The sequence below is a fragment of the Astatotilapia calliptera genome, chromosome 4 (genome assembly GCF_964374335.1).
Source record: "Astatotilapia calliptera chromosome 4, fAstCal68.1, whole genome shotgun sequence".
Taxonomy (NCBI): Eukaryota; Metazoa; Chordata; class Actinopteri; order Cichliformes; family Cichlidae; genus Astatotilapia; species Astatotilapia calliptera.
In genome coordinates, this window is record NC_137425.1 from 29855451 (window position 1) to 29871532 (window position 16082).

The 16082-nt window shown below is 38.9% G+C and overlaps 1 protein-coding gene across 1 annotated transcript; it reads left to right on the forward strand.

Moving 5' to 3' along the window:
* Positions 1–6312: 6312 nt before the first annotated feature.
* Positions 6313–15194, forward strand: hoxb9a (homeobox B9a). The gene is made up of 2 exons (XM_026165917.2): positions 6313–7135; positions 14502–15194. Exons 1-2 carry the CDS (start codon positions 6520–6522, stop codon positions 14735–14737), a joined length of 852 nt encoding a protein of 283 aa, XP_026021702.1. The 5' UTR covers positions 6313–6519; the 3' UTR covers positions 14738–15194.
* The last annotated feature ends 888 nt before the right edge of the window (positions 15195–16082 follow it).

A 16082-nucleotide genomic window follows, 5' to 3' on the forward strand; every position in this document is an offset into this window, starting at 1 on the left:
TAAATCAAGCACATCCTAGCACTAGTTGTAGCTGCTGTTTATTGTGTGCTGGTAACAAAAAACAAACAGAAAAAGGTACTTTGTCCTGTCCCACTAAATAAACAGTCTATTCGATAAAATGATTGTAAATACGAGCCTTCTTCATGTGGTATTGCTGTGGTGTAACCCATCATCCCATTTGGTGATTATGTTCTACCACAAAAAAGTAAAAATAAATAAATAAATAAATAAATGGAAAAGTGGATTTTGTGAAAATGATGGAAATAGCTGTCAATACATACTTCAAGGAGAGACAGAAACACTACATGTTGCATGAGAGTGGACCACATTTTATGCAGAAAGTACAATCTGAAAAAGATATGAAACCGTAGTTGCAGGGGCAAATGTAGCTTTAAGGAATTAAGGAGAATGTGGATCCATGTGCAGAACTGCAGATATATTTAACAAACAAAAATATCATCTCAACTGAGGCTGAGACTTCTGGAAAAAAAACAGAGCCCAATAAGCAAAGTACTAACATGGAGAAAACCAACAGGGAAAACATGCAGAAACAGATCAGCAGGCAATCAGAATAACAGAACAAGAACAGACTAACAAAGGATTCAGATAGATCAGAGGCTAATCAGGCAAAAGCAACATGGGTGGGGCAAAATAGTGAAAAAGCTGAAACTAATCACATTAACAAAATAGGGGAAGCAAAATGAAACACAACAGAAATGAGTCAAGAGGTTAACAAAATAAAACAGGATGTAACTAAACACAGAGACATTGACAGACAAGTTGAGAGAAGGAGGGAAAGACTAAGAAAAAATAGGAACAGACTAAACCAAATATTTTGAAGCAGAATATTAAGTGAGCCAAAGAACTTAAGACTCAAGATGCCTAGGCAAGTGTCAACCAATAATAAGCAAACTAAGAACCAAATGGAGAATAAAATGATAAAGAAGAATTCAAAAGTCCACAAACTGAGTCGAAAACCCAAAACCATGAGAGCAGCTAGACAGCATTGCATAGTGATCTGTAGGATGACTTTGGAAATGAAGCAACGGAAGTGTGTGAAGGCCCAGGCAAGCATTAAGTGGTGGAAGCAGAAGAAAGAAAATGTTACACAGAGTTCAGACAGGAGTTGAAACAGGCTCTCGGTGGTGGGGAAGACTTACTACGTGACGGGGAAACTGGCAAGAAGGTATTTGGTGTGCCCTCTGGATACAGGAAAGAGAACAAGGAGACTTGGTGAAATAAGAAAGAACAGGAAAATACTTAAAGGAAGAACAAAGAAAAAATGGGACAGTCAAGGAGATAAAGAAAGTAGACAAGAGTACTCTGAGGCAAGGCATACAGCAAAGCGATGGGTGGCAAAGGAAAGCGATTATAGTGATTTGCATATGCGGCTGGATACTAAAGAAGGAGAAGAGGACTTCCATAGAGTCAGACAGAGAGAGGGCTGGAAAGGATGTGCAGCATAAGACATCTCCAGGGCAATGTGCATGCCTTCAGTCTTGAAAAATAAAAAAAATATGTTTATATTAAAATAATCAGTTATAAATAAAGTGCCATTTGAAAACTCTTTTTAGAAGAAATTCATGGTAAAAAGTATTTTACATTTTTGTCTTTGCGTTATTATGTAATACAACTATATGCTATTCAAAAATTGTCACTAGCTGTCTTCTGCAATGTGATTTCGTTTAATTTTATTAGTGTGTGCTAAAATATGCGACTTTACAGGGCGGTTTTATTTAGTCGTTTATTTCCACATTTTAACTAGCCAATACTCACAAATTACAGATCCTGATTTAATTTTGTGGTGAGAGAAGCCATTGAAAGATTGATGCTTTAATAGTTTTTTTTGAGATATTCATATTCAAACATTGTCTAGGATTTCAATACTGCTGGCAAAAATGTCCTCTGAGGCTATGTATTGTAGAACAAATGTTAGCAAAAGCATGCATTTAACTAAGATTTATAAATCTCTATTCTCAATAAAAGAATGATTGTAGTGATGATACCAAATCATGAATTACTAAGCCAGGCAAAAAATAAAATAAATCCTTTTAATGTGTTTAATAAATGCTTTGTTTTTTATAATCTGCACCCACCTTAACAGACCCATAATTTTGGTCTCCTGTAGATTTTTAAGATACTGTAATTACATCAGCAGCACGACTATCATCCCTAGAGCAACGAAGTGCCTAAACTAAAAGATATCGTGGACTTATTAACAATATCCCTATTTGAGTCAAATGATACAAGATGAATTATCAGCAGCTGTACTATAGTTAAGATGTTTCCAGACATTACTTGTCGCCCGTCCAGCATAACGATATGTTTCTACTTTTTTCCTGCTGCTTAACTAATGATTAATACTGACTTCACTGTGGCTGTAGATTAGGAGGGAGAGCGGTCATCTAGTCATCCTAACGTTGCTGGTTTGTTTGCCAAACATGGGCACGATACTAACTCCAAGTTGGTCCGATGCATCTATCAGTGTTAGATAGAAAGATTTAAGCATAAAAAACCGCTTGTGTGAATAGGTGAATGTATAGGACGTATTGAATCCTTTGAAAGCCTCCTTAAGCTTTTCAGCTGAGAAATATGATGATCTACGACGTTCAGCCACGTGGTCGTTATTAAAATATATAGATCACATCAATCACACAGGTTATCATACTCAGCAGGTTTTATTGTAAGGTAACAACCGTTACCTTTAATAAGAATATAAAGCCTAAATGAGTCATTGTAAATCACATGAGTAAGTGTTAATGATTTCTTTTAATTATTTATTATTATCTTATTTAATTTTTTAGACTTATTATTACACCGCCATTACTGGAGTGGTAAACGCTGACCTCCACCAGAAGCATGCATCAGTGTTAATCTGATAGTTTAATTTTTGCAGTATCTGTTATCACATTTGGGAATTTTTTTCTTGTAGAATTAACACTGAAACAGTCTGTTCCTCTGGTTTTGTACTCAATGTTCATAATATTTGAGATTTTTTGGATTTTTAGAAATTCAATTTAAAAACATATTAATTACATTACACTAAAAATATTAATGTGACCACGTGATGCATGCCTATTTAAACAGACTACTTCTACAAACAAAATAGAAAATGCAGTTTAATATCAGAAAGAACTGAACAGAAGAGGAAACGATGTCTGTATGTGTGTTAACTCATTATGCATATTCCAGGAAAAAAGGTTATTGTGTTTCTTTTAATGCAACGGAGAATACTTGAGACCCTCATTCTATTTCAGAAGATAATGAAATGTATGTTATTGCCTATTTTGCGCTCCTTTCAAAACGTTTCCGCCGTTTAGGAAAAAAAGGAACAGCGGATGAAGAAAAAAATGCCAGTATGAGGGGAAATTAAATATTTAAATATTAAAAGTTCTTGAGACAGAATGTTGAGACCTCTTTCACCCAGGGAAACTAACCGACTGAACAATTAACCGACCGATTCTGTATTAAATTAAATACAAATACCACAGGGACTAGTTGATTTAAAAAAAAAATCAGATCAAAGGGCTAATGAATATATTTTATCTAAGTAAAACTAAAAACAAATTAAAAGTAATTTAAAAATAATATTTACCCTTAAAAAAGAAAAGAAAAAAATGTATGCAAGTCGATGATTTGAGCTGCTTTTCTGAAATATTAAATATCTGCATAATGACATTTTAGCTGTGTCAATGCTACATTTATATATTATTATTATTTTGTTTTTGTTTTGTTTTGCGACAAAATAATTTAGAAAATTGTTAAGTTCACGTTATTTTTCTTACCCCACCGACTACATTTATTTAATTTTAACTTTATTGTGATTAACAGCCAAAATACCTTTAACTTTAGATCTAATTTGTAATTGGTTACAATGTGATTGTGGAGCTTTCACTGTGGGAAAAACAAACTAGGTTTACTTAAAAATATTCACTTTAGTATATCCGGCACACTGCGATCATTTTCTTTTCAATTTCAATATCTGAAAATAGAGAAATGCATGAAGTAAAGTCATCTTCATCATGCATGTAAATTGCTTTCTTACACTTTATTTTTTAATTGACTCAGCTGGCTTCATTCTCACTAAATGACTCCTGCGATCGATATTAAGATAATATTAAACAGAAAAAAACAAACACACAAAACAGAAAATTTGAGATATTGGAAATGGATAAAAAACATAACAGTTGAACAGACGAGGCTGAATTTGCACATGTACTTCATTATGCTCAGTTTTCGCAGTGAAATTGTGTTTTTTGGTTACCGACGTCTTTCCAGTTGTTTCATGCTTTTGTGCCAATCTGTGCCATGTCAGATGGGAAATATTTTCTCTACAGGAAATTTGAAGAGAACATCTAATTGGGTATGGGCAATGTTAACAAACCGAGCATGACGGTGTTGGATTTTGTTTGTGTGTCTATGAAGGTTATTTTCCAAAACTCTCTTTAGTCATAACACTGAAGATGTTGAAATTTAAGGTGGTTTGCAGAAAAATTATTTTAGCTTTTTCAGCACCACTGTCTCCAATTAACTCCTCGAGTTGGCAGAACGCCCTGCAGGGCGGAGGCCCACCGACAATTAAAATTCCCACAGCCTGTGGTCTGAAAAAGAAAAATATCCCTAGCATTTATGCCTGCAAAACAGTATGTATTTTTCTACTCTAAACATATCGAAAATAATGCTAATTAATGCTTAACAATTTGAACTGTCCGGTTAATTGGCACGTATGTGGCAATGTGCTACACTGCTTCACAACGCACCTCATTACTTGTTCTTGTGGATAAAAGCGATCTGGGTCACAGTAACTTTATCTAGAACATATTTGATTGAGCATGAACAGCTAGATTTTTTTAATACAGTTTATATTTTTATTTCTTTTTCTTTTTGATTTTCAAACGAAGTTGTAAATGAGTGCTTTAATACAAAAGCTCAGAGGAATGTGGTGAATTCAAGCTCAAATACCAAACTGTGCGCCAGAGTCAGTCATGTTTGAAGGACTCTAGGTTTGTTGGGTTTGTATTTGCATTTCTTCTCCTGAAATGAACATTCACCAGCCGTTGCTCAGAATCGTCTCCTCAGCATATATGAAAGCTGCGCTATAGTCCATCTTTCACCTGGTAAATAACAGCTTTAATAACAAGCAACCTGTATTTCATATTCAATTGTCGTAAATAACTGTTAGCTCCATACACGATGCACAGACCGGATTTATACCCTTGAATGACTTCCTGAACGAGTCAAAGACTCCAAGTCTGTAATTATAAATAAATGCAAAGACTTACAAGCCCGGTGACTTTGCAGGTCAGCTGCAAGTCAAATGTTAGGACTTCCGATCAGCACAGACTGCAGCTGCTCTTCAGCTTCTTGGTTTCGAGCACACCGGCGGATTTCATCCCAACTAATTCAGCCAAAGAAGTCACCACCGGTTCCATGAAACAAAAGTCCGTTCCAGCTTCTCTTCCCGGTGCCCTCATTGCGCTCCGGACCGAGTTATGTTTATCCATAGCAGGCTGACCGCTGAGTGTAAAGTACCCTGTACCGGAGTAGCAGGAAAGATTCAACAGCCCCAGTTGCGTTTACAATCCGCACCACCACAGGCCATATATCAACTCAATAAAAACCAAAGCAGCCGGCACGATCTAGGATTTTATTATGGTATTAAACAGACTCAAAAAAGTAGTTGAAGTAGTTTGCGCTATAAAGACAAGCGACCTAACCACGCAGGACCCGATTTAATGGCGCTCGTTAACACAACTGGCTGTTAATCTGTCAATAAAAACGCTCCAGAATTCTCAGAGAAGCTGCCAAGTAGATCCAGGAGTCAAGTAAACGATGAAAAACACACATAGGTGTGAATTTTACCGCCTATCTTGTCTAGGATAGAAAATATCTGTGTTAACTCTCCTTAAGTGGAGGACTATTGGCACTTATACTACTGGTATTTTAAAAGCACACTCCTCGATCCAGGAATTGATTTAGTTTTTTTTTTTCATTCATTTGGCACTACTTATTTGTCAGCCATTGTCTCTGCTTTACAGTTCATACATACAGTCCAGACATAACATAATTTAACGGTTTTATATCATTCTAGATCGAAAGCAGCAGTAAATAAATTGACAAGATATTCGGAAATAGCCTTAATTTTGCATATTGCATATAAACATCTATCTGGGGTAGGGGGTGGGGGCTTGTGCATGCGTGATTTACGCTTCATTGACGCTTTTTTTCAGGTTAGAAGAAAAAAAAAACCGGCCAATCACTTTTCGCCTCGCTCACAGACTTGACAAACCCCCGTGCACAGTGCTAGGCTGTAGGGCTGTAGCACTTTGTTTCGAAAGAAAGGGACTAGGGGAGGGATAGAGAGGCAGAGAGACGAAGTAAGAAAGGGAGGGGGCAACCTACCAAAGCACAGAATTGAAGAAGAAAAAGAAAGAGAGGCAAAAGAAGGAAATCTCGTAATGTCTCTTGTCTTGTTTTCTATTTAGTGAACTCGAGGCGTTTCACAGATAATGCCCGAGAATGTCCATTTCTGGGACTTTGAGCAACTATTACGTGGACTCCATCATAAGTCACGAGAGCGATGAACTCTCATCCCAGACTCGCTTTCCTAGCGCCCAATATTCCGGCTCGAGCTCCGCTGCGTCCGCGAGTGGGAGGCTGCCGGGTGGCGCTGCTGCGCACACGGAGCATCCCCATCCCGATTCCTATCCGTCCTGCAGTTTCCAGCCCAAGCCTCCAGTCTTCTCGTCATCATGGAGTCCATTTAATCCACACCACGGAGCCAGTGGCCTCCCCGCTGTCTACCATCCCTACATCCCCGCGCAGCACGTGCCCGCCGCGGACACACGGTACATACGTTCATGGCTGGACTGTGCGCCGCGGAGCTCTGAGTCTGGTCCGGTACAGGGCCAAACGGGTCAGGTCAAGCTGGAGCCTCAGCTTGGCCATCTCGGTGGGGAGATCGCATCCAAAATCATGGGACAGCATCAGCACGAGCCCACAACATACATCTTGGAGTCAGCGTCCACGGCAGCGCGCGAGCTTAGCCACCATTCGGCCGCCATCCAGGGAACAGGGTTCGAAGAAAACAAGGACATTAGTGAAGGGAATGAGGACAAAGATGGCCTGGATCAAAGTAAGTTATTAAAGCAGGAAATAACGCGTGATAGTGGGAGAGAACAAGACGAGGGAGGGTGATTGTAAATGCTTTTAATGCCGCCATAAAACTAGAACAAAGAACTGGAGAGGCCGAAGTGCCCCCACCGTCTGCTCTCTAACTTTACTGTGTTTTTTGGCTCATGTCATCCTTGTATTTGCAGCTGGCGCCTGTAGCAACATTTTTTAAATGGATTATGGGACGCAACTTTTTCAGACTTTAACAGTTCTTTAAAAAATGTGTCAGTGACTAGCAAGTGATGCATACGATTTTATTAAAGCTGTTAAATTAGCTAAAGATATTACGAGCAACACTCTGTATTATAATGTTGCTTGCTTTAAAGGTGACCCTGGTATTGCCTTAAAAGAGACCGTCAAAGTGACTCATAGTGCTTACGATAGTGTTGACCGTCTGGCAAAAGCTTGTCACAGCTTTGCGCAAATGATGCGTATTATATACACGTTAAAAGGTTTTGAGCGCGCGGTAGGGCGGTGAGTCCAAAAAGCTTCAAAGTCAACTTAGGAAGAAAGATTATTAAGACTAACAGTTGGAAAACTTCTAGCCTATTTGGCACTTTTTTTCCTCTTCGTCCTTAAATCTATCAACCCGACAGAAATCACAGAAGGTAGTTTGTTTGTGTTACATTCAGATTGACATACGCATTACTATCCTGTTTCAAAAAGACCAAATCTTCTTTGAGATAGATTAAGATATCGTCTCTGGACCCTTCTGCTTCCAATCCTTCGCATTTACGCATTACCCATTTTATGCCCCCCACGCCCCGCGCGTCTACCGTTTCTCTTGTTAGTTGTACGCTTATAAATGGGAAGAAGAAGACAAAAGACTACAAACCAGATTGTCGAACCCGGTTTCTTTTTAAAAATCATGAAAGGTCAGTGACCTAGCCGCAGAGCTCCGAGCCGCCAGCATCTGTGGCGCAGAGGCCTCTAAGTCAGCCTAAGTCTGGCTACACTTTGTTAGACTCACATCAGAGCTGGACAGTCAGGACGTGCACTCTGCCTTCTCACGGCGTGTATAAATCGTCCCACCTAGGCCCATGTAAATTCCTCAATGGCTTCGAGCTTTGCCAGCTACAACGTGAAACACAATGAATATATATCCTAAATTAATTTAATTTTGTGTGTTCTTTATGTACTAGCGAGTTTTATTTATTTATTTACTTTTAAAAAGAAATCACCCAATAATATATAAATGACTGCAGCCTTCAAATCAGGTTAATCTCAAAGCATCAAACAAACAGCTAATTGAATTGTAACTTTGTTAAAATTACCCTTTCCTGCTGTGTAATACTTCAACCCAGGCACAGCTCTACTGACCTTATTGTGGTCTGTAGTCTGGTGGTTATATGAACGTATATGTAAAAATACCTTCCACAAATCACAGTCATCTTGTTATAAATCCGTTGGTAGTTTGAGAAGTGCAGGACGGTCTTTTTTCTCTCCTCTTCTTTTATGTGCCTTTGTTCCTTTGTGTTTTTTCTGATTGTTTGCTTTTTTTAACAACAGCATTTGATGCTGGGTCTCTTCACAGTTCTCTTCCAAAGTTTCTTGACTTTTTGGATGGGACAGAAGAAAACCGTACCCTAGAAAGAGATTCAAATGAATGTATAATTTCTTTTTAACTGACGCCGGAGTTTATTTCCCTTTCTCAACTCCCTCCTGACAAATCTACCAGAGGAGTCGGAACATCAGTGTGCGAGAAAGAGCGGGAGACCTCTGTCTCTATTGTGGCCTTAATAAGAAAAAAATGGTCACAAAGAAACACACATTCATATATACACACATTCACGTTTAGTGTATATATACACGAATACTACACTAGAGTCACACACATATGCATACACATGCACAGCCAGCTTATTACTGCGATTGAGCACGCTATCCATCAGAACAGTGAGCTAGTCTAAAGACAGGATGGAGGCTAGCAGGCTCCAGTCTGAATTATTAGACTTTCCGTTCGTAGCGCCGTGGTGTTCGTGAAGGTGCTCCTCCTGAAGAGTTCCTCTGTTCCCCTGTTTGAATGAGTAATAGAAAAAAAAGTTTCTCTCTGAGCTGTCTTATAGGGTTCAAAAAGCAGCCATAGAGACTTTTTTCCTCTGGTTGATTTGTGTTCTCTTTGTGTCCGTATTGCAGTGACTTAATGTTTCAGGTAGTGGGAGCATACTAAGCAGCATGTGAAAGCCTTTTCTCTTTTTCATAACGTGGACATTTCAAAATGGTGGCGTCACAACACTGCGTTGATTGATCCTCCCCGCGCGACTTTTTTTTTTTTTGGAGTAATTAGTAAAGCAGTTTGAGTGGAAACACACTGGGTGATTTGCATTTGTCATTTTCAAAACTCTTTGGTTTGGAATAACTTTCTTTTACATCTTTAGGCATTTTAGGGACAGTCTTATTTGCATCCTTGAAAAGGGTAAAATGAGAAGACTGAAACCATGTTTATGTATATAGGATACATATTACGTTTATTGGCTTAACTTAGCTTGGAAACAGGGAAGCAAGGAGCCATTAATTTCCAAAGGTAGCAAAATAAAAATTTCAGCACCTTTAAAACTCACAAACAGGCATGTTACATATTGTGTACTCATGAAATTAGAACATTAAAATGTACTTTCTGTTATTATTCACGTAACACTGGGTCTTATACCGGATAGAAGTGGTCACATATAAATGCCTAACAATGCAGTCCTCCACAGTAACCAGATTCCCCTGAAAATGTTGACATTATATACTTAAATGTGTCAGCTACAGCACGGCAAAATTCCTCCCCTATTTGATAGTAATAAAGAATTTTGAACAGATGGTTGGTGTTGGAAGAATTCTGAAAAAGTTTTACTTTTTGGCATTCATGTGTCGTCAACCACAGAAACATTCTGGACATTTTTTTTTTATCAACATGAAAAACTTGACTGTTCAACCTTGTAGATCTGAAAATGAACATGCTGTGATAGCCAGGTTCTAAGACTAGCTTTGCTTGTGAAATCAGTCTAATAAACTGTACTTGTCCTCTTTAACTTGTTTTCAGGGAGGAATATATAAAAATGAGTGTCTGCATGATGTAGTCTATCTTCAGATTATGGCTGAGTATTTAAAATGGTCGCCATGTGAATAACATCACTGGAATGCTACCTTTGAAAACATCCTATCCAGTTAATGCCAGTCTACAGCTACAGATTTCTCTTTATGCTGCTGGCACTGGGCTGCTTTCCAGAATAAACTACAAGATTACACTCCAGTCTTTGTGCTTCTGCTTTTGCTGCCAAGCAGGCTGACAAAGTTATTACCTTGAACTTTATTAACTTATAACACAGAGTAAACAACCCCATTAATTGGCGTGTTGCTGTTGGTGAGATGGGGTATAAGTGTTGGCGGTGGATGGGGATGGGGAAGTATGGGAGCGGGATAAAATATGACTCTGGGAAATGTAATAACATGCCTTTGGGATATATGAGAGGTCAATTTCTGGAACTATTAGGGTGAAATTGCAAAGGGAGGAAGACACACAGAGAAAAAGAGACTGGATGGGATATTTATCTTAACTGTTTCAGTTGCTGTTTCCATGCATTCATCAAAGTAGACACACACACACACCTAGGCAAAGACCCACATGCTAACAACTGAACATCAGCTGCAGGGCCATGGGCTATAGCAGGCAGCTTTAAGGGAACGTAAATCTTTTCATCCATGCGCCTGTCCATGAACACCAGGCTTCTGCAACTATGTGGATGTAACCTACAGAAAACTTAAAGTTAACATACAAGCAAGGGTTACCATTATACAAGCAACACCCCACCCCAGCCTTATTCTTTCTATTGAGATACTCTCTGACTTCCCATATATTAGAAAAAAGATGTCTACACTAACTCAGCCCTTTCCAAACTCTCCCACTCCTCAATCGGTTTGTCATCCTGGGTGACAGCCATCGTCACGGCACAGCTCTGAGGGTAATGAATGGTCGTAGAGGTGAATATACACCCAGGGAATGCAAAGCACACACTTTACAGTGACAAAAGCTCTCACCCCCCTAGTTCCCACCAGCCTCATCACCTTACTGGACAATATTTTGTTCTGCATTGAAATAAATCCTCTACATGCTGCTTTTGTTGAAGGAAATTAATTCCAGAAGGTATTAAGGACATATTTACTGACAATGGCCACTAACTATAATTCAACTTGCAGGGAGAACAGAAGAGAAACCTAAATTATATCTTCTGTCAAATCCAAGCAGAGACAGATTCTAGATAATGCAATCATTTTCAAAACCCAGAGTTTCAAGCATTGCAAGATTACTATAGACTGCATACAAATGACGGCCATAGCCCATCATGCCACCCACTGGTTATATACAGTGTCAGTTCACAACACCAGTCATCTCAAGAGTTTCAAATATGAAGAGTTGGACAGTACCAGTCCTTAGCGTCTTTCACACGTACTGGCTAAAAAAGCTAACTATATTCCATGAGCCTCTGGCAGCACAGAAGAACCATAGTGTCAGGCATCATAGGAGCTATGAACAGGCATATGGCTCAATAAATTATTCGACCTCAGACAGGAACTGGCAGAAACATCAGAGGGGCAAAACACCAGCTACTGGTAGCTAGAGCAGTCATTGTCTGCAACATGAGACTGACCAATCATGCACCACCTGGACTGACTACAAGAAAGCCTATGAGTGAATGGCTCACACATGAATCCTGGAATGCTTAGAACTGTACAAAACCAACCGGACCCAAAGAGCCTTCATCAGGAAGTCAATATGGATGTGGCAAACTACAATAGAGGTCAACTTCAAGCCAATTGCAAATGTCACCATGAAATGCAGGAGAGTTAATATCCTAATTGTATTTACTCATTTCAAACTCAAAAAGTTGCTTGATATCTAATTATTAAAACAATTTATTATACATAAATATAAAATGGGATCCAGATCAGAATGTCAGTAATCACAAGGTGTTTTATCTTTTAAAGACCCTACAAGATTACTTAGATGATTATATGACAAGCACTTAGTGATGGTGTGGAGGACAAACTCCACACTTAGGAGGAAGAGAAACAGTCTCAGGGAGGAGCAGCCACCTCAAATGTTAAATTGGGAAGGGCAATGATAACAGGAAAAAAAAGACTAAAAAAAGACTAAACAGAAGTTAATTGATATGAAATATTTCTTATTTATTGTATATAAAGTGAATAACCTTGTCTTATTAGAATGAGTTGAGTGAGTTGTCGTTTCAAGAAATTGCATTTTACTGTAATATAGATGACTGTTCGTTTTGTCTGCCATCTTCTGTAGATTCTAATTACCAAGTCGTTATACCTCATGTTTCTTTACATGTTTCTTTACGTTTTGTAGAACACGTTCTAATGTTAGTCCGGGAAACCTTTTGTGTCATTGATTTAACTTTTTTTTTATGGTGAACAATAACGAATTACACTCTGATGATGTATTGGGGCAGAGATTCAATAGAATTATAATTATCTGCCCTTACTCTGACTTCCACTATTTACTCTCCTGACAAAGGAACAACCTATTCTGGAGGTCGCAGTTCTATAAGTAATTCTTATAGAACTACATGGCTTAACTTTATATTAAGCCATGTGTTTTCAAGACAAAATCAAACCACGTGAACACAGAGGCGTAGCAAACGTGAAAGGAGGACGTATACACGCAAACAAACAGAAACCGGAGGAGAAAATGATGAAAGGACATAGCACCTGCTGGAGACCTGCTGGTGGGTGCAAGGATGAATCAGAAAGATTCAGAAAGAGTAACTATTTCCAGGTCATACTGATGGTTAGACTTCATTTGTGGTTTGTTTCTCTGATTTCCTTTAAATGAAATAAAATCGAATAACACTGCAACGAATGAACAGCAGCTTTAAAGGAAATAATCGCAGCATGCTCTTGTTTTCCCCTGTGCGTCCCACATTTTTATCATTGCTGATGGCATTTTATGGCTTTTAAAACTGAGTTTTTATTTGTCTTGTTTGGAGTTTTAAGGCCTGACTTGGTAACATTGGGTGTATTTTTTTCTTTGTTAAAGTTTAGTTATTCTAACTGCTAGGCGTTTCCGTTTGTTGGTTTGACTTAATGGAGGAAGACTCTGACCTAACCACAGGAAATGCTTGCGCTTGGTTAAAGATTTTATTTAGAACATATAAAAATGGAAATGTACCAGAACGAGCTATGGATGCGCAATTTTCTTTCAGATGGAAAAAAGCACTATCAACGGGTTTAAAATTGAGTAGGGGGCTTTGTTTTGATCTCTAACTATCCTTTAGAAACTTGAGATGCCGGGAGACTCCTTACAACCTTTACAACCTGCCTCATAGTGGAGATGGGGGGGGGGGGGGGGGGGGGGGGGGGGACATAGCTTTGAGCCCCAAACCAAACCCATGCCTGCTAAACGAGAATTTAAGGCTAATTACATTGTCCTGAATGCTATAAACGGGGTTGTGGTGATGGGAAGCAGGGGTGGTGGGGGCACAGTGGCCTGGCAAACAAGGAGGCGATGCAAAGACAACGAGGGAAATAACTGAGATAAATTCATTATGTTCTCATCGAAAACAAAAACATTTAGTTTTCATTCAGATTTCTGCTACTGCACTCAAAAGAGCCAAATCTCAGTACGCTTAATGAATAGCAAAGGATAACATTTTTTTCTGGATTATAGATTTCCCACAGCTAGGAAATTTAGGAACAATTGCTACACAAGCGATGGATTTAGCGCTCTATTCAAATCATAATCCTTACAAAAAAACTAAAAGATAGAACACTTTCACCAATGTGTGTTTGTGTGTTTGCTTTCTTTTTGTCATAAAATTAGATTAAGCTGCAAATATAGAGACAGTGCTTACTCCTAGTGCATTCAACTTTGCCTTGCTTTTTTGTTTTGTTTTCTTGTTATCGATAGTTGCCTCCTTGAATGGCGCGTGAAGCCAATGTGAGGTACAAATGAGTTCAATAATAATTTTAAAAAATTAACCAACAAGAAAAAAAAGGAAATCAGCATGGTAGTCCGAGTTTTTCTTTTCTCTTCTTTTTCTGTTTTTTTCCCCCCTTTAATCCTCTGTCATTTTTCATCTGCATACTGGAGGGTATTCATGGAAAGAAGGCCGCGTGGCTTTGATGTGATGCCATATAAAAGGGCCATGGTTTTACTTATGTCCAAATTATGTGTTATTAATAACGTGCATAAAAGTGTCATTTGCTGAGTCTAGTGTTGTCTTCAAGATGTCGTGAACACAAAATAGTGTTAGAGTGACTGCATGGATTATCAATTTCCATTTTTTAATCGATGATTTTTTTTCTGTCGTTTCTTCCTGCAGATGACCCATCGGCCAATTGGCTTCATGCACGTTCCTCCAGAAAGAAACGTTGTCCGTACACCAAATACCAGACGCTAGAGTTGGAGAAGGAGTTCCTGTTCAACATGTACCTCACGCGCGATCGGCGACATGAGGTGGCACGCGCACTCAATCTGACAGAGCGACAAGTGAAGATCTGGTTCCAGAACCGGAGGATGAAAATGAAGAAACAAAATAAGGACCAATCCAAGGACTAGCAGGACATAAACGCTCAGACACGCATGCATGCACACACACATCTCACATTCCCAAGAACTGCAAAAATGTACATGCACATCTACTGCTTCAATTTCTTTTAACATTCCGAGTGAGCCAAACGTGATGTCAATCTAAGTATGATCCCAAACAAGCGCATATGACGCTGCAGCTGAAGTATTAGGAACGTCTAATTTTCAGAGTTGGAAATTTCCTGGAACTTCTGGATTATTTCCTATTAGGCGATTGCGATAGTAAAAAATTGAGTTTGTTTCGGAGGCCAATCTTTCAAAGCACTCAGATTGACTCAGTGTAAACCTTCGGATCAGACTAATAGATTGATGAATTCAAAGATTTTGTTGCCATTACTTTCTACCGAGTTCTTATTAAGCTAGCAATTATTATACAGTAATGCAATTTGATATCGGATTAAATTCTTCAAGATAAAATGTGCAGAAAGTTGATTGATTGTTTATTGACACCAGAGGTGTGTGCTGAAGTGCTGAAAATGGGATTTCACCCGGTCATTAACAAGCACGAAAAGCACCCACAGCTCGCACACAAGCGCGTTGCTGTTCGTTTGTATTTGTACTCCCCCACCCCACCCACTCTTTTTTGCTGGCAGGATTTAATTACATAGCGCCTGATAGTTGAAGCTGATACAAGCAGCCAATAGCCGTTTGTTTTCCGGTTGTCTGACCATCGGGTCTATCCCTGGGATCTCGGCGTTCGGCTTGCTTTTAGGGTGGCTCATGCGCTGCGGCGGCGGCTGATCAGTAGCCTGACGTCACAAGAGTTTAGAGTTAGTTAAGAAGAGGACTCACGACAGTTATTATTTATTTAATAAATCAACCCTTTCCATCAAATTAAACTTCCAGCTCAGCTGTGCACATTTCAGACTGAAAACAAGGATATAACGTTTGTCTGCTTACCATCGTCAGTCTTTTTTCCAAGTCCTTTCTATTTTTATAAATTGTCGTGTATCAACTGCTATGCAAGGCATTCTCTCTCATGAAACGAATTGTGTTGAATGCGTGCGCAACACTGGTTTCTATTTACTACCAGAAACTTGGTGCAATAAAAATAAATAAATAAAGCTGAAAATAAATACATGTCTGCAGGTCCCATTACAAGTTTAAGTCTAGAGCAACAGACAGAAAGTAAAAAAAAGTCTTAGGTTAGTATGCAGATTTTATATCTTCGAGTGTTTTCTTCATTTTATGCAGAACTTTATTGATTTGGATGTTAACACATAAGTAGGCCGTGTTGTAGAGCCGGACTGCGTTTTTGTAGTGTCGGTATACTTAAATGGCGTCCCGTAGCAGTTTTATGGATGGGAAATAAACA

What these genes read in the sequence shown, in the direction of transcription:
- hoxb9a (XM_026165917.2), top strand. Translation starts at nt 6,520, where the DNA reads ATGTCCATTTCTGGGACTTTGAGCAACTATTACGTGGACTCCATCATA. An exon ending in CAAAGATGGCCTGGATCAAA is followed by an intron (nt 7,136 to 14,501) that starts GTAAGTTATTAA and finishes TTCTTCCTGCAG; the next exon opens with ATGACCCATCGGCCAATTGG.